The sequence below is a fragment of the Schistocerca cancellata genome, chromosome 1, assembly GCF_023864275.1.
Source record: "Schistocerca cancellata isolate TAMUIC-IGC-003103 chromosome 1, iqSchCanc2.1, whole genome shotgun sequence".
NCBI classification, from domain to species: Eukaryota; Metazoa; Arthropoda; class Insecta; order Orthoptera; family Acrididae; genus Schistocerca; species Schistocerca cancellata.
Window position 1 is genome coordinate 1,003,464,679 of NC_064626.1, and position 20,024 is coordinate 1,003,484,702.

The 20,024-nt window shown below is 43.9% G+C and overlaps 1 protein-coding gene across 1 annotated transcript in view; it reads left to right on the top strand.

Annotated features, from left to right (window-relative positions):
* Positions 1–20,024, top strand: part of LOC126088855 (delta-1-pyrroline-5-carboxylate synthase) — a 221,391-nt gene that overhangs the window by 154,166 nt on the left and 47,201 nt on the right. The window contains exon 10 of the mRNA XM_049906867.1: positions 18,688–18,825. Coding sequence (XP_049762824.1) covers positions 18,688–18,825 — 138 coding nt within the window. The remainder of the gene's footprint in view (positions 1–18,687; positions 18,826–20,024) is intronic.

The window sequence follows — 20,024 nt, forward strand, 5'->3', positions numbered from 1 at the left end:
TGTACCGCAAACCCACGCACACGGACCGTTATTTGCACCGGGATTCGAACCACCACCCACAACAGAAGCGGGGTGTTATCAAGACGTTAGCGGACAGAGCTAGAAAAATTTGTGAACCTGAGTTGCTCGACGCTGAGATGGAACATCTCCACAATGCACTAACGAAGAACGGGTATTCGTCCGCCGAAATAAAACGTGCGTTGAGGCAGCCACGCAGAAATCATACTGACGTACAGGCTACTGCAAAATCTAAGGTTTTCCTGCCGTTTGTTAAAAATGTAACGGAAAGAATAGGGAGGATCTTGACGAAGCGGAATATTACCGTAATTTACAAGCCCACCAGGAAGATACAGGAATACCTTAGGCCTGCCAAGGACGCTCGCAAACCATTGGAAAAATCTGGAGTGTATAGGATCCCATGCAGCTGTGGTGATGTTTATGTGGGTACCACTAAAAGAACTGTTTCTAAACGTTTGGAAGAGCACAAGGGAAATTGTAGAAGAGGAGAAACAGAACGATCAGCTGTTGCGGAGCATGCTTTCCAGCCGGGGAACCACAATATTCGCTTCGAGGAGACGCAAGTACTAGCGGCCACGAGCGGATATTACGAAAGGCTCTACAGGGAGGCGATCGAAATCGCTAAACACCCAAATAATTTCAACAGAAAGGAGGAGGGCGTCAAATTAAACGGTATATGGATGCCGGTGTTAAAAAAGATGTGTACCACTCGTCCACTACTGGGTGACGGCAACGGCGATCGACGGCGACGGACAGCGGCCAATTGCACTGACGTTTTCAAAACACGTGACGTCACGCCGCGGCGCGGGGGCGCGCGGACACGGAATGTAGCGGCAGTCAGTAGCGAGCCAGTGTGTGTGTTGGATCTTCCATCAAGCTACGGACCCCCTTGAAGATGTCTCCCGCAGTCGGAGACGAAACGTTGGGAATCACCACAGCATTCATCAACCGACCACGGCATAACAGCCCGGATAATTATAATGGACATGATATTTCCGGCCGTGAAAGTTTACATTTTAGTATAATACTAGTGAGTAACTGAAATTGGTGCTGTTCTGGAGACAAAGTGCATTTGTCGTTACGGCCAATGAAGTACAGTCGGATTTACACTTGTCAGGATATACGCTGAGGTGACAAAAGTCGTGGAATACCTCCTAATACCGTGTCGGATCTTCTTCTCCCCAGCACAGTGCAGCAAATCGATGTGGGAAGGACTGAACAAGTCGTTGGAAGTCTCTTGCAGAAATACTGAACCACGCCGCCTCTAAAACCGTCAATAACTACGAAAGTGTTGCTAGTGCAGGATTTTTTTTGCAGGAATTGACCTCTCGAGTATGTCCCATAAATAAAAAGTCTCAATCGAGACTCTAAACCATTCGCTCGAATTGTCCAGAACATTCTTCAAACCAATCGTGAACAATTGTGGCCCAGTGACAGGGCGCACTGTCATCCATAAAAACTCCATTGTTGTTTGGGAACATGAATTCCATGAATAGCTGCAAATGGTCTCCAAGTAGCGGAATATAACTATTTCCAGTCAGTAATTAGTCCACTCCATGTGAATACAGCCCATATTATTATAAAGCCAGCACCAACTTGATCGGTGCCATGTTGGCAACTTGGGTCCTTAGCTTCGTGCGATCTGCCCCACGCTTGAACCCTGCCATCAGCTCTTACCAACTAAAATCGGGAGTCGTCTCACCAGGCCACGACTTTTCAGTAGTCTAGCGTCCAGCCGATATGGTCAGGAGTCCATGACACTCGCATCGACCGTCTGCTGCCACAGCCAAGTAACGCCAAATTTCGCGGCACTGTCCTAACGGGTACGGTCGCTATAGACCCCACGATGATTTCTGCGGTGATTCACGCATTGTTGCCTGTCTGTTAGCACTGACAACTCTACGTAAACGCTGATGCTCTCCGTCGTTCGTTAAGTGACAGCATTGGCCGCGGCTCGTGGTGAGAGATGATCCGTGAAATCTGGTATTCTCGACACGCTTTTGACACAGTGGATCTCGGAATATTGATTTCCCTAACGATTTCGGATATGGAATGACCATGCGTCTAACTCCAACTACAATACCGCGTTCAAAGTCTCTTAATTCCCTACGATATTTATCATGTCGGAAATGTTTTCACACGCATTATCCGAGTAAAAACGACAGCTCCGCCAATGCACTGCCGTTTTATACCTCGTTTACGAGATACTATCGCCAGCTTTAAGTGTGCATCTCGCTATCATGACTCTTGTCACCTCTGTGGACGGCCAGCGTGCTGCACCGCTCCCGCCATGAAATACTCGTACACCAGTTGGAGCCCGGCAGCGTGACGACTCAAACTCTGCTGCCAATTCCGCTGAGTAAAGATTTGTTTCTAGCAATTTTCAAGCAGGAAATCTTCCCAGACGCGAATATTTCGCTTATTTAAAGAAATAACTCCAGCCCTAATAAATATCAACAACAGATTTTAAACAAAGTTAGAGACATTAAAGAGCTCCGAACCCTATGAAAGTCTGTGTATGTAAGGATATAGAGTTGAAGCTTCATACTTGCTTCGAGTTAAATACCTACAAAACTGAAAACAGAAGCTGTATTCCGAAGCTCAGATATAGCAAACGCAAAATACTGTACGAAATTGTGGAAAAATCTTGACTAAGGAGCTATTCTGATCGCGAAAGAACAGAATTTCACTGGGTTCATTAGTTTTCTCTGTGTGATATCTAACTTTAACTAACTGAAATATTTAGAAAGACTATTGACGTCTATACTACACGTAAAGTTCAGATATTTTTAAGTGATTTTTGTAGTAGATTGACACTTTGCAGTAATTTTCTATCGCTGCTAGGAACGGAGGAGCGCTTTTAGCGTCAGCGGTGCAACTTTGAACCTTAAACGTAAGATATCAACGAATTTAAATCAGACCATAGATCATCGATGTCTGATGGTCGAGTGCAGGAAAAGTGCTTTAACAGCGTCTAGATTGATTATTCTCGGTGCTTAGTATAAGAGGACAGTCAAATGTAAACGGCACACATGGAGAAAAGTAAATAAACTATCTATTCTTTCAAAATTAAGCGCCATAACTATTAGTACATTTATCCCATTGGGAGACGAGACGTTCAGTGCCTTCGTGGAATAACGTTTGCGGCTGCCTACAGAACCATGATTGTATGCAGGCGTACACCTCTTCGTTCGTAGTACGAATGTCTTTCTTCAGGGCCCCACATATATGGAAATCGCTTGGGGAGAGATCGGTACTGTGTGGAGTGTGTGTGAAAGCTTTCCAGTGAAACTTGTGGGTGGACCTACGTGTCGGCAAGGTCATTTCGACTACACTGCTGACGCGAAAACTAAATTAATCTCTCCCTGTGCGGAAACCACATAATTGTGCGAGAACTGTTGGTAGCAGACACTGCTTCATATGAAACTGTGGGCCTGTCCGTGAAGCGTGCTCGGGTAGCCGAGTCTGTTAAGGGCACCTGTCCGGTAAAGTGGGAAATACGGATTCGCACCCCTGTCCAGCACAAATTTTCATTTGTTTCCAGTATTGGTGTAGCTGTGGTGGTACCGTATTCACAAATGCGTATACACTTCATGATTTAATACCGCTATAAATCATCAAAAGTATCTGTTTCTTTGGGAATGCATGCGTGTGCAAAGGAACATTGCACCAGACTTTGCAAATACTGTCAAATACAGACCCTGCACTACCGTATTTACCGTAGAGTAGATTTTCGGAAGATCATTTTTTTCCCCTTAGTAAGCTACAAAAATAACACATATGACCCGAAAGTTTCAGAATGACTCCAGAGCTGTTAGGTATTATATGTGTTTCCATTTGAAGTCCTTATTTGTCCCAGAAGAACCTTATTCTCAGCGGCATCCAGGAAGCCAAACATTTATATGCTTCTTGCTTAAGTACACAGAGATTGTTCCGAGATGACTTAACGTGAACATGAAAAGCAGCATCAGTCTGGATTCGGACACGTTACTTCGCCTCTGGGACCGCTGAGTAACACTCGCTGCTCTCCAGCAGTGACCTGGATCTGCATTTCTGTCGTCGCTCAGGACCTTCCTTCATTAACTTCGAGAAATGAACTTCCACTTCTCACTTAGTTATTCTGCTTCGTTAGGTTCCGTATTATCCTCTGAGGAATTATTAACATCTATTCATTAATCTCTGAAAACGAAAATCAGATGTTCGTTAGTTTTGTTCGTTAGTCTTCCATAATCACTACAGAATTTATTAACGTTCCTGCGCAAACTCCACTATCCTGGTTATTCAAAAGCACTTTTCGAATTTCACTTGCATTAATCACACCACCGGGATCGCTCAATTATCGCTATGTTGTTGTTTTCCACTTCTCTCATGCGCTCTTCGTTATCGAGCATGTTAATCAACTGGGAAGCAAAAAGAAAAAAAAATGCAACAGCACGAAATGCACATCAAAAATACATCCAGAACTACTGTCATTGAAAACCCTACGGCATCAATAGACGAACCTAGGTGGAGGACGGATGGGGGAGGGGGCAGGGGGGAGGCGAGGGGTAACGTCTGGGAGGGGGTAAGGGGGGATGGGGAGGGGAAGGAGGCAGGGGGGAAGATTACCAGTCTGTTCTGTCGGTCTCCGCTGTCAGCTCCCGAAATCAGAGAACAAGTTCTGTGCTCGAGTACTGCGATCTTTCGAAAATCCAATCTGCATCCTGCAAACAAAAATCGTGTCAGGTCCAGATAACTCTCTTTGGTCAGGAGACATAGAAGGGAGTAGACACTGTCATTCACGTTGATACCGTGTTCCTTCACTTCCGGTTCTACACTTTCGCATTATGAACAAAATACGTGCGTACGGAGTATCAGGCCAACTTCGTAACTGAACTGGAGAGTTTCTAGCAAAACGTCGTGAGAGAAGCTTCGAGTGTACTTTGAGGATATGTTATACGATCATTGTTTTTCATATTATTTACAACTGGTGACTGAGGACACCGTATTTAACAACATTACATTAGTATTTACTTCAGTTGCAGACCAATAATTATAGCTATTAGGATTAGTATGTTTTCCGGTTGGTTAGTACCTCCAGGTACATGTGGCAAGAGCAAGCCATCAATGCTTATTTTCCTATGGGCAGCAGGTCTCGTGATGAAGTGTGGACGAGTGGACGCAAAACGGTAAGTCTCTACTGGGTTGGGTTGGGTTGTTTGAGGGAAGAGACCAAACTGCGAGGTCATCGGTCTCATGGGGTTAGGGAAGGACGGGGAAGGAAGTCGGCCGTGCCCTTTCAAAGGAACCATCCTGGCATTTTCCTGGAGAGATTTAGGGAAATCACGGAAAACCTAAATCGGGATGGCCGGACGCGGGATTGAATCGTCGTCCTCCCGAATGCGAGTCCAGTGTGCTAACCACTGCACCACCTCGCTCGGTAGTCTCTACTGATACGCGTGTTTCAGTTAGTGGTGCAGTTACGACCGTGTAGAAAACATCAGGTAGTAAATTACGTGACTTGTTTGCGGAAAGACTATTAGAAGCATAGAAAAAGCAACGAACACACTGAAATGGGTATATACAAGGTCTTTTCGGGAAGTATGGTCCGATCGGTCGCTAAATGGAAACCATTGTGAAAATCAAAACTATTTTATTTGCAACAGTTAGCTACACATTCCAGTTATTTCTCTACATAGTCGCCGCATGTCATAGAAGGCAGCCAGCCGTCAATGCTCTCCGCTAATTCTCTATACTGGTCTAAAGCTCGTTGTCTGTGCCAAAATGTTGTCTTTATAGCCATCGGTTCATGTGAGCAGAGATTATACTCAGAGGGAACCAATTAGGGTCTGTATTGTGGAAGACCAAACATTTATCATCTAAAGTGCTGCAGGAACATCTTCAGTGCCCCTGAAAAGTGCAGCCGAGAACTGTCATGAAGAAGAAAACACATGACCGTTACATTAGGTGGGCTGCGTAACATCAGGTGAAGACTCTCACCAGGTCTCCATAATTGGTGAAAGACACTGTTTTCTAGACATCTTCACGTGCTCACTGTGTGCTCAGAACTGAGAAGAGCGACGTGACGCGATCGACAGATACATTAGAAACACAAGCCAAGTGAGTGCAACGGCTATCAAACATAATAAACACTGGCCTTTCCCGTGCCTACTTTGGTATACTGATGCTTCGGTATCACTCAAATTGTTTGACTGAAAACTCGGATCAGTATGACGTCCTAGATACAAACGTACACTCCTGGAAATGGAAAAAAGAACACATTGACACCGGTGTGTCAGACCCACCATACTTGCTTCGGACACTGCGAGAGGGCTGTACAAGCAATGATCACACGCACGGCACAGCGGACACACCAGGAACCGCGGTGTTGGCCGTAGAATGGCGCTAGCTGCGCAGCATTTGTGCACCGCCGCCGTCAGTGTCAGCCAGTTTGCCGTGGCATACGGAGCTCCATCGCAGTCTTTAACACTGGTAGCATGCCGCGACAGCGTGGACGTGAACCGTATGTGCAGTTGACGGACTTTGAGCGAGGGCGTATAGTGGGCATGCGGGAGGCCGGGTGGACGTACCGCCGAATTGCTCAACACGTGGGGCGTGAGGTCTCCACAGTACATCGATGTTGTCGCCAGTGGTCGGCGGAAGGTGCACGTGCCCGTCGACCTGGGACCGGACCGCAGCGACGCACGGATGCACGCCAAGACCGTAGGATCCTACGCAGTGCCGTAGGGGACCGCACCGCCACTTCCCAGCAAATTAGGGACACTGTTGCTCCTGGGGTATCGGCGAGGACCATTCGCAACCGTCTCCATGAAGCTGGGCTACGGTCCCGCACACCGTTAGGCCGTCTTCCGCTCACGCCCCAACATCGTGCAGCCCGCCTCCAGTGGTGTCGCGACAGGCGTGAATGGAGGGACGAATGGAGACGTGTCGTCTTCAGCGATGACAGTCGCTTCTGCCTTGGTGCCAATGATGGTCGTATGCGTGTTTGGCGCCGTGCAGGTGAGCGCCACAATCAGGACTGCATACGACCGAGGCACACAGGGCCAACACCCGGCATCATGGTGTGGGGAGCGATCTCCTACACTGGCCGTACACCACTGGTGATCGTCGAGGGGACACTGAATAGTGCACGGTACATCCAAACCGTCATCGAACCCATCGTTCTACCATTCCTAGACCGGCAAGGGAACTTGCTGTTCCAACAGGACAATGCACATTCGCATGTATCCCGTGCCACCCACCGTGCTCTAGAAGGTGTAAGTCAACTACCCTGGCCAGCAAGATCTCCGGATCTGTCCCCCATTGAGCATGTTTGGGACTGGATGAAGCGCCGTCTCACGCGGTCTGCACGTCCAGCACGAACGCTGGTCCAACTGAGGCGCCAGGTGGAAATGGCATGGCAAGCCGTTCCACAGGACTACATCCAGCATCTCTACGATCGTCTCCATGGGAGAATAGCAGCCTGCATTGCTGCGAAAGGTGGATATACACTGTACTAGTGCCGACATTGTGCATGCTCTGTTGCCTGTGTCTATGTGCCTGTGGTTCTGTCAGTGTGATCATGTGATGTATCTGACCCCAGGAATGTGTCAATAAAGTTTCCCCTTCCTGGGACAATGAATTCACGGTGTTCTTATTTCAATTTCCAGGAGTGTATTTTAGAAGTCAGCAAGATCTGCAGTTCAAATATATCTCCGTATGATGTTTAGTGTAAGAAAAAAAACAACTCTTCACTGCCATGCGTGACAGGACCCGCTTGACGAACATTGTTGACATACATGTTGTTTAACTACAGTACAAACATACTCAACCGGTAATATGTGTGGCAAGCAGTCTGGTCTTGGTGCGTACAGTTGGGATTCAGTTTGTTTACAAATTTAACCCAACGTCTAGTTCTGCGCTGTTCGCAGTGGCGAAATAATCGGCCACATGGTATCGAGGCAACGTCATCAGTACATTTTTCGACAGCCGCTCAGACTGCAACATGCCTCCATTTTTAAAGCACTGGATTCGCATTAAGTAGCAGTGAGATTAATATTACTGACAAGGCTGATTTCCTTTCTCATCCACGTACAGTCTGAGACCGTGCTCCGTCTATGATCATCTGATATTCCCAGTGTGCAGAGCAGTAGTAATTTTCAAGTGCGGTTGTTTGATAGTAAAATATCCTAAAATAAGACAGCAGATTGGCTAATTGTCAAACCATCGAATACGGACAACGTCCAGTGAAAGGTTCATTGTTAGCATATACACTTTTAGTATCATCATGTCGAGATGTGTCACACATAGTTTGACACCGAGAACAGAGATACAACGCTATTAAAATTGATTAAAGTTAGATTTTTTTTACAAAAGCTGTTGTTTCAGCATATCGGTAGATTTAAAAATTACGAGCACTGAGCATATTTTCAAAAAACTTGTCCATTTGTCGAAAATCTTGTTTCCTTACATAAAACAGTTAATTAAATATTAGGGATGTAGCAGAACAGCACAGCAGAACTGACAGAACCATTAGTGTTCCAGTCTCACCAGTTAGGCCACACAAGGAACAAGTCAGGTACACGCATCACTTGTGAATAGGTAGTATTTTAGGTTCGTCGGTGTTGTGGAAGACTGACTCCAGTACGTCCACGAAAGAAATGGACTTGATAATTTGCACACCAACGTTTGAGAGGGAGGGAGGACCCGGACGAGATGAAATTGATGTACTTACGCTAGATTCAAATCTTCCATCAGCAGCGACCATCTCCACTAAGAATTGATGTAAGTCAGCGTCAGACTACGACCTCCAATTCCTAACGTTAAATGCAGTTTACCGATGACGCTAAACTCAGCTATAATGTCGATGTAACTGCTTGCGGGATGTTGACAGTTGTAATGTCACATTGGGGATCAAAAATGGCTCTGATCACTATGGGACTTAACTTCTGAGGTCATCAGTCCCCTAGAACTTAGAACTACTTAAACCTAACCAACCTAAGGACATCACACACATCCATGCCCGAGGCAGGATTCGAACCTGCGACCGTAGCGGCCGTGCGGTTCTAGACTATAGCGCCTAGAACCACTCGGCCACCCGGCTAGCCATTGGGAATCCCCCCATATACACATTTCGCTGCGTAGGTCCAGTGCTGGGACATGGCCATCTTTCACAGTACTTGCTCTTTCGAACGACTGCCGAAGTTGTTGGAAGGTATACCGTCCTCCCTCCTGAGCGTCAGCTACCCTTGGTGTAAGAATTCACTGTCATGTCTTGGACTGTAAAATGGAAAAGAGTGACGTCATGACAACTAGAGACAGAGGGCAGACTTAGTTGAGATAGAATTAGGGCCGGACTATGCTATGGCATACCGTGAAGAAATTAGATCTGCATTCACCTCAATTAGTTCCTCTCTGGAATGTAAGGAGCAACCCCTTCATGCTTTCTATTATGCCAAATGAGATCGAAACTTTTGTGTTTGCGAAATAGCAATAAACTCACATAGGGATCTGTGAGACAAATTTTTCGTTGTTTGTGGTCAGCTATGACAGCGTCAGTCAGTGCTGCTTACTTCACGTATGTAACTGCTTGTTGTTTAATCGTACATTGTTACCTCAAGGTTATGAAAGCTGTAAAACGAAGTTACAGCAATAAACGGTCGTGTGATGTAAAACATATCAATGTAGACAGTACAACGTAGACGTACATAAATGTAAATAGTAAGTGCACGACAATAATGTATAAAATTAAACGAGAAGTAAGTAAACAGGTGTTCACAATATTGCACAATCCTGTGGATATGTTTAAACACGTATTTCATTTATAGTTTTTTGAGCCCACTACGTTGTATATGTCTTTTAAGGACATTATGTAATTACGATTCCAAAAACGCTGCTAGATCAGATCGTTTTATTTGTTACAATAGGCATATTCCGGTAAATAGCCATCGTTAGATTATCTGTAAGTAAACGGTACGTAATTTTGATACAATATTTTTAACATTTTAGGTAGATATTAATTAGAAAACATAATTATGAAATTTGTTACATACGTCAGATAGGTTTGACATCCATGCGTAATCGTGGTTCTGTCTCTGTCTCTTTGTTTTAACCACACTCCATTAGCGTTCTTGGATTAATAACAGTTTTTTGTACTACATGTGACTTGTTATCTCGTATAATTCTCAGACTGTGTTCCTTTTCCTTAGAGCTATAGTTATGTGACTGCTTATTTAACAGGTACAACATTGATATTGTATGGCAAGAATAAGTTTTGTTTATCGAGCTGTAATTTCGGTAATTTTTGTTGGTATTATCGTTGGTGGTCTTGAGTAATCTTTGAATGTTGCGTAATACTTTTTGTGTCTCTGTCCTGACTGATAATTTCAAGAGTTTTCGATGTTTTTTTGTGTTTTAGGTCGATTTTATGAAATTATTTTTAGTGGGCAGCTGTGTTACGTAAACAGCATCTCTTCCAAAATGTTTTTTCGTGGTCTTTTGGATTTTACGTGTAGCGTGATTTTCTGTTTTTAAGTGGTGGAAAAAAAGTAGACGGATTGTTGTCGCTGTGTGTATTGTGTTCACGGAATCTAAAACTGAAATTTCTAACAGACTATGTAGAATTTACCGCATTCTTTGCTTTGACTTTTGTATATGACTGGGCTCGAGTAAATTGGTAATTTAACTTTGCCCAATTCAGTTTATGAACTAAGACTGATTTGTGTTTGGTAAGCTGATCTTATATTTACCTATAATATTAGAAATATTCTTCAAATTATGTACCATTTGCTTACAGATAATCTAAGGATGGCTAATTGCCGAAAAAGGCCTATTGTAAAGAATAAAATGACCTGGCTGAGCAACGACGCAATAGGAAAGTGTTACACCTCGATCGAAAGCTACCAGAACTATATTCCAATATTTCCGTGCCTGTAGGTAATGTTGATTTAAATTTTGTCCCTATGCACGGTTATTTTCAGTGGTCCAAGCCCAGAAAAAAAACCATTCCTCCAGACGAAGAGTGATGTGAGATCATGATGACTGTTGGTTGTGTCTAATGATATCAGAAGTTTTACAGTAGGGATCACAACACAGTATACACAGAGAACGTTGGACGTGCGACTTATCGTCACAATTTTTTTACTTTTTTTTACTCTTTTTTGGAATTCCAGAAAAATCGAATCACTGACATGAAGCACAAGGGAGTTTTCTACTGATGGATCCTCGCGCAGTGACAGCAGAATGGTTTGCGACAGGTGGCCTGAGCGCAATTGTGAAAGGAAGACTAGGCAAGGATTGTTCGAGAAGGGCTACACCGAGAGAATGTAGTAGGAGTATTCGATTGGCTCTAACGGATAGACGGATGTCAACAGCTGAAAGTTGGTCAGACACTGCAGGCAGAATGTAGCCACAAGCTGTCGGGAACAGATTAGTAGATCTTAAATGGTAGGGAGCTAGGATCTGGGAGTGGTAAGGTGACGAGCATACAGTAAATAATCTTTAAACTTACACTTAATTTCCTCCAGTGCCCCTATTTAAAAATACAGTTTCCATAATAATAAAGATAATTTTGAAACCAAACAAACACTGTGAACCATTAGAAGATCGTCTCAAGGGCGCTTGCTGGATCTCACAACAGTTTTGGCCACTTGGAGGTTGATATTACAAAGACCATTATGTGCACGCAAAAACCTCTAATACAACAGAACAGTCAAAATTACAAACGCTCTTACATTGGATTAACAATAAGAAGGACAGCATTAGCAAATCAACAGGCGTAATAATTCACAACAGCAATCAAGGATAATTCCAAAACAATGGGGCTGAAACGTACGAATTAAAAAACGCGCGATAACCGATACGAGTTCGGCCCACACCTCGAACGGTTACAGATTCTAAAACACACACACGGAAAATACATTAAATTTACATAATCAAAATAGCACACCTGTCCCCCAAACCATGACAGAGGAAACAAGGATGTACAACTCAAACTGTCTGACCACAAATATTTGTTTACAGAATAAATTTCACATAAGTAAATAAATTACAAGGCACTCATGGGGCTTTTAACCTTAACTGATGATGAAAAACCAGCAGAGTGCACGTACCAGTAGTACAGATAAAGGCAAATCTATGACATCAAATTAACTGACATTGAAAATTTTTAAAGACACCCAAATCTAGAAAATATCTGCATCAGCAGTGCATCTAAAGATCAAGGTTATCAGACATAAAAAATTAAGGAAATACGCACCAATAATGCAAGTAATAATCAAGATTAAGAGGTAGTAACAAAAAATAATGATACCTAAACTTAGGAAACAGACGCACCGGTAGTGCAGGTAAAAGCAAGTCTTTCGTAAACAAAACGAGTCAAAACAAAACAGAATAAATGTTTAACTCAGGCACGTACTTATTACCGGGATACTGATCCACGTTAAGGTCTTCGACCAAAACAACGGCCAGCAGCACAAGCCTAATTAGCTTAGGCAAGAACATCGCATGTAGATCAGTAGCAAAGCACAAGGGTTTTCATGAACCGCGATGGGCACGTAACTGCTCAGAAGAAGTGGTGCGCACCGTTATTTCTGCGTCAGACCTGGGAGAATTAAGGACAGTGTATGTAGCCAAGACCACCAACCAAGCTAAGCAAGGAACAGGTCTAATCGAACTGCAGAGTATGGCACGGTACCGTGCAGGTATAGGGAAACGGCGAATCTTCAGTAGTTGTAAGCACGTTCCTCAAAGTAAACATCTGCCATCCAAACGCGCCGAGGAGTCCTGCACGGCTAGCAAGCTCAGCCACGATCCAGAGAGACTCTTCAATCAGCCTCCAGCAGACAGAACTCTAGTGCGAGCTGCGAACACGCGTAAGACAGCTAGAGGCACCGCAAAGGTGGCACCTCCCGAAACGCCAGAGAAACCGTACATAGGTAACGAAGTCCAAAAGGGTTGCAGAGACAATGGTATCGCTGTGAGCAAGCGCACGGCTCAGGATTCTGTGTTAAAATGACGAGTTCCATGCGTCTTTTACCGCTGACAGATTTTCATGGTATAGATTTATAGTCAAATGCGACAGGGAGTACCATTCTATAGTGTTCAGCAATGAGTCTCGCTTCTGTCCATAAGTGGCCTGATGAAATACCACAGGACGCAGCGATTCTTGTGACGCTGTATTTCTCCATCTCCTGGAATTATAGTGGGGGGGGGAGAAGGGGGTAAATGATATGACAAATGGATTGATAAAATGTGTGGATAAGAAATCCTGTGTCATGATCGCTAAAAGATCCATCTTCTGATATTAAATACAGAAAATTGCATAAAAGAAGTGAACTACAGTATCATACATTTTGTATTTAAACTTTCATTCTATGATACGTACCAATAAACATTATCACTTAATTCACTGTGCGTGGGCTACCAGGTACTACACATCGTCATAATCTGTTGAGGTGAATCGCTCTTGTTGTCATGAACACAATGAAGAATTTTATAGGATGTGATAAAAATAAATACACACAAAGTACACTTGGTAAGTGATATAAAGCTATAATTTATAAGCTAACTTCCTCACAGACACGTATTTCAAAATAAACCGAGATAATTCTTACTGTTCAAATGTCAACTTCTATATTGGTATGTATCGTATGTGGTACTGTTTGATGATATAACCTGTAGAAAATACCTAGGTGTAAAGTACTGAATTATATTCATGAAGATAGATCTTCCTAATTGTTCTTAATGTAACATCTAATGGCTCAGTTCTACAATTTAGGTTTTATCCAACTATTTACTGGTTTGAATTAAAGCCACTTCTAACGCTGATTGAAACTGGCACCTCTACTTCTGGTTACGGTATAACTCGATCTACATCTGCATGGATATTCTGCAAATCACACTTAAGTGCCTGGCACAGGATTCATCGAACCACCTCCACAACAGTTCTCTATTACTCCACTCTCGAATAGCGCCAGAAAAATCGAACACCTATATCTTTCCGTGCGAGCTCTGATTCCCCTGTCTTTATTATGCTGAGCGTTTCTCCCTATGTAGGTCGGCGTCAACAAAATACTTTCGCATTCTAAGGAGAAAATTGGTGACTGAAATTTCGTGAGAAGATTCCGACGCAATGAAAAACGCTTTTGTTTCAATGGTGCCCATCCGAAATCCTACATCATGTCCGTGACTCTCTCTCCCCTATTTCGCGACGATACAACACGTGCTGCTCTTCTTTGAACTTTCTCGATGTACTCCGTTCATCCTAGCTGGTAAGGATCCCAGACCCAGTAGCAATACCCCAAAAGAGGATGGACAAGCGTAGTGTAGGCAGTGTCTTTAGTAGATGTGTTACATTTTCTAAGTGTTCTGCCAATAAAACACAATTCCCCACAACATTTTCTAGCTTTCTTTCCAATTTAAATTGTTCATAATTGTCATTCCTAGGTATTTAGTTGAATTTACGGCCTTTAGAGTAGAATGAGTTATCGTGTAACCGAAGTTTAATGGGTTCCTTTAAACTCTCAAATGGATAACTCACACTTTTCATTATTTAGTGTCAATTGCCAATTCTAAACCATTTAGATATCTTCTGTAAATCGTTTCGAAATTTGTTTTGCTCTTCTGGTGACTTTTCTAGAAACTAAACGACAGCTTCATCTGCAAACAATCCAAGACTGTTGCTCGGATAGTCTCCTAAGTTCTTTATATACACCGAAGTGTCTAAGTACCTGGTATAGGCATCCGTATTCAAATACAGAGATAAATAAACAGGCAGAATACCGAGGTGCGGTCGGCAATACTTATATAAGACAAGTCTCTCACGCAGTTGTTAGATCGGTTCCTGCTGCTACAATGGCGAGGTAGCGATGAAGTGAGGATTTTTCCGTACGACCGTTTCATGAGTGTACTGTGAATATCAGAAATCCAGAATATCATCAAACTTCCGACATCGCTGCGGCCGGAAAAAGATCCTGCAAGAAAGCGACCAATGACGACTGAGGAGAATTGTTCAACGTGACAGAAGAGAAACCCTTCCACAAACTGCTGCAGATTTCAATGCTGGCCGTCAACAATTGTCAGCGTACGAACCATTCAACGAAACATCATCGATATGGGTTTTCGGAGGTCCACTTGTGACTGCACGACACAAAGCTTTACGCCTCACCTGGGCCCGCCAACACTGACATTGGACTGACGTTATCCTGAAGGAAGCCATTCACAAGATGGCACGATGGGAGAGCGAATTGTCATCTATGAAGACGAATGCCTCGCCAATACATTGCCGATATGGCTGCACTATCGGTCGGAGTAAGGCATTCACTTATCGTACAGCTGTTACGGTGCCTTCCATGACCACCAGCGGCGTACGTCGGCCCCACATAATGCCACCCCAAAACAGCAGGGTGCCTCCACCTTGATGCACTCGCTGGACGATGTGTCTAAGGCATTCAGGCTGACCGGATTGCCTCCAAGCATGTCTCCGACGATTGTCTGGTTGAAGGCATATGCGACACTCATCGGTGAAGAGAACGTTATGACAATCCTGAGCGGTCCATTCGGCATGATGTTGTACCCATGTGTATCGCGCTGCTTGGTGTCGTGGTTGCAAAGATGGACCTTGCCCTAGACGTCGGGAGTGAAGTTGCGCATCATGCACCATATTGCGCACAGTCTGATTGTGGCTGCACGAAAAGCATTATTCAACATGGTGGCGTTGCTGTCAGGTTTGCTCCGAGCCATAATTCGTAGCTAGCGGTCATCCACTGCAGTAGTAGCTCTTGGGCGTCCTGAGCGAGGAATGTCATCGACAGTTCCTGTCTCTCTGTATCTCCTCCATGTCTGAACAACGTCACTTTGGCTCAGTCCGAGTCGCCTGGTTACTTCCCTTGTTGTGAGCCCTTCCTGGCACAAAGTAACAATGGGAACGCGATCAAACTGCGGTATTGACCGCCTAGGCAGGGTTGAACTTAAGACAACACTAACCGAGTAACTCCTTCCTGGTGGAATGACAGAAACGGATCGGCTGTCGGATTCCCCTCCGTCTAATAGGCGCGGCTCATACATGGTTGTTTACATCTTTGGGCGGTTTTAGTGACATCTCTGAAGAGTCAACGAGACTGTGTCTGTAATACAATATGCACAGTCAACATCTATCTTCAGGATATGGGAATCGGGGTGATGCAGAAATTTTTTATGTGTGTAGTAATGTTGCGTTATTAATCACTGAGAGACAGAGTATATAATTATCTAACACAACAGTAATCATCGTATTATTAGAGTTATTTCTCTCTTGTTTTGACGTCACTTTATTTAAAGCTATCAAGGCATATTCACAGTTCCAAGTCATATTGCTTAGGGAGTTAACTCTCAGTCACATTACAAAAATAATTTCAAAGACAATATATATATTTTTGTTGTGGTCTTCTGTCCTGAGACTGGTTTGTTTGATGCAGCTCTCAATGCTACTCTACCCTGTGCAAGCTTCTTCATCTCCCAATACGTACTGCAGCCTACATCCTTCTGAATTTGTTTAGTGTATTCATCTCTTTGTCTCCCTCTACGATTTTTACCCTCCACGCTGCCCTCCAATACTAAATTGGTGATCCCTTGATGTCTCAGAACATGTGCTACCAACCGATCCCTCTTCTAGTCAAGTTGTGACACAAACTCCTCTTCTCCCCAAACCTATTCAGTACCTCCTCATTAGTTATGTGATCTACACTATGTCGGTGATTGCTGCGCAAACACTTTCTCCACGTACACGTACACAATAATTACTCTACCACGCAAACATTGACTGGTGTGACACTTTCCCGGTGGGGGGAGGGAGGGGGGGGGTCATTGGGGGCTGAACGGCACAATAGCTCTGGGTTTGGTGTGGGGCGGCGGTGGGCTGAGTGGACTGCTGTAGCCTGTTATGGGGTTGAGGCGGGGACGAAACCTCTCCGTCGTTTGTACGCCCCAGTTCCATACAATACACTGTCCTGCTTGTGTATTACTTAACCAACAGCTTATGTTCGTTACATGGTTGTTAAAGATTGTAGATCTGCACATAATTCCTACACTTGATATGGCGTACATCTAATAGAAGTTCGGTTAGTTACAATTCTTTATTTTATTATAGAGGCACGACTTTGTAAAACTGCCATCTGGCAGTTAGTGTTCACGTGTAGCGCTAACGCTACATATGTGGCCAGTTCTCTGACAGTCGTAATACAGCTACTTCCTTGTTCCTGTAGCTAGCATTGGGAGTGATATGCCATATTTACACCCACACATGGACTGTATGAGAGTTACTACTATCGATCTCCTTGCATTTAAACCGAAGTGTGGCAATATGAGCACTGGAGACACTAATAGCTAACGTTGTAAATTATGTAAACATGACGACCTACTTTAGGAAAAGATTCTAGCTCAATACCACTTACCAAATGATTTTGGATGTCTTTTTGTTGTCAGCATCTACAAAAAAAAATTCTGTGTTTACATGACAACAAGAGCGATTCAGCTCAACAGATTATGACTACGTATAACGCCAGGTGGCTGCTTCAGGCTGGATTAAGTAATAATTTTTATTGATACGTATCGTAGCATGGAAGTTTAAATAGAAAATGATGATACTGTTTTCACTTCTTTCATGCAGTTTTCTGTATTTGATGTCCGAAGATGGCACGTCAGTGGGCTAAAAGTAGTAATCAATGAAGGACTTTTAGTGATCTTGTCATAGGATATTTTATCCACAGATTTTAACCCAACAGATCGCCTGTCTTCTGATCTGACAGTGCCAAATCGAATGATGTGATAACTGTTGAGTGGAGACTGATTGCTTGCCAAAATTTGGTTCAAATGGTTCAAATGGCTCTGAGCACTATGGGACTCAACATCTTAGGTCATAAGTCCCCTAGAACTTAGAACTACTTAAACCTAACTAACCTAAGGACATCACACACACCCATGCCCGAGGCAGGATTCGAACCTGCGACCGTAGCAGTCCCGCGGTTCCTGACTGCAGCGCCAGAACCGCTAGACCACCGCGGCCGGCCCAAAATTTGGCTATAATGTTAAAACATATTGTCATACCCTCCATGAGCTTGGTGCCAAATTACATATTCCAGAAGGATAACTCAAGAAGTCAGAGTGCATTTCATCTTTGAGGAATGACCTGCCCGGTCTCATTTGTCAGCCACACAGCACGCCTGAGGTGCAATAGAAAAATTTTCGCCCCTCCAGTCAGCGTCTTCAAGAACCGAGGCAGAACGTGTTTCAGACGTAGCAAAAATTCTTGAAGTTGATGTTCGGAGGATTTTCGCCTCCACACCACGACGAATACTGTGTATTCGTCCCTGTGAGACTCACACATACTGATGCTGATGACGGACGTTAGTTTCGATCACAATGAAAATTTAATGGTTTGATGCCTGCTATGTATTGAATATCTCTTCAAAGATAGAGAAATATGAGACTGCTGCCTCATGGTGTAATATTTTCCATTTATGGCAGTGTATGCTCCTTAACTTCGTGCATATTAACAGTTATTATGGCAATCGAAGTGTCTCAGTTGACACCGTCGCGCCGTCACGTAGGCTTCATGTATGATTCAATAATTCTGTTCGTAATTGCCTGACGGTCTTGCGCCATTGCCGGGGCTGACTGAAACAGCTTCTTCGAGTATTTTTTTTGTTGTGGCAGGTGGCAGCATTGGCGCTGAGCTCTGCCAACGGTCTGCTGCTCAAGGGCGGCAAAGAGGCGGCGCACAGCAACGCCGCCCTCATGGAGCTGGTGCACGAGGCCCTGCAGCCGTTCGGAGCCACCAACGCCATCTCGCTGGTAAGTGTAGCCTGCATAAAAATTACTGAAGTAATCCTATACCCAAGAATGAAGCTGTGAGAAAAGATGGATTATCAGGGTAAGGTTCAAGGGTAGTTTTCAATTGCACTCACCGACCAACCTATAATGGGCCAGGTCTGAGTCGTGTGGACGTCCGCGATGAGTGATTGGGTAGTTTTTTGCTTTACATAGATGACTATAAAATGAAGACAACGGAAAAGCGTGAGAACAACTAACAGAGCTCAGCGTAAACACTTCACGTGACCCCAGTGGATCTGTCGGAGTTAATGTCTCTTTATGACAATCGGTCATCAACAGAGTCAAAGCCGTCAGTTGAAAGAACCGTGGACATAGGCCTAGGGTTTATCTCAAGAACATTAGGGCACGTTCTGGCGATCTGTAGCAGTTTGCCAGCACTTATCCTCCTATGGCTCTGCATTTCTACTGACGAAGTTTTCTTCCAACATCAGGATTCGAACTGGCAAACTCTAGCTCAGGCGCGTAAGCGAACTCGGTCAAAGAGACTGGTAAAATATTGCCTGACATATCAACAATTTTTCATCAGAGATATAAATTTTCAGTCGATTAGCAGGAGTGCGAATAAAGTTAGAGGTACAGTAATTTCATCAAACATCGACGAGGCTTAAAAGTATTGCTAACATCTTTTATTTGCAGGGATACCATATCCTGATTTGCTGTAGAGGACTATGACATCGAAACCGTAAAAAAGTAAACGTTATTTAGTTTAACATTAATAGAATAAAAACTCACTGAATTGAAGAAATTGATAGAACCAATTGTAATCAATTATATGGAATTATATAGAATACTACCACTGATATCCACTCCGAAAAACTGAACTTACATTTTAATGAATATATTGTGACAAATGAAAATTTGTGGTAGATCGTTAAACAAATCAGTATCTTCTTTTTATCGTGAGTAGGCGCCTTAATCAATTATATCATCCAAACTCGCTTCCAAAATCTGCCCAAACATTGTCAATTACGTTTTTCCTCCTATTATTTGAATTAACAACCGTCCTCCCTGGGGGGGGGGGGGGTAGAATTACCAGAAGGTCAGATATGAACAGAGGGCAAATACATAAAAGCAATTATTTACACTGAAATAAGGAGACTGCGGCCGCGCGGATTAGCCGAGCGGTCTAGGGCGCTGCAGGCATGGACTGTGCGGCTGGT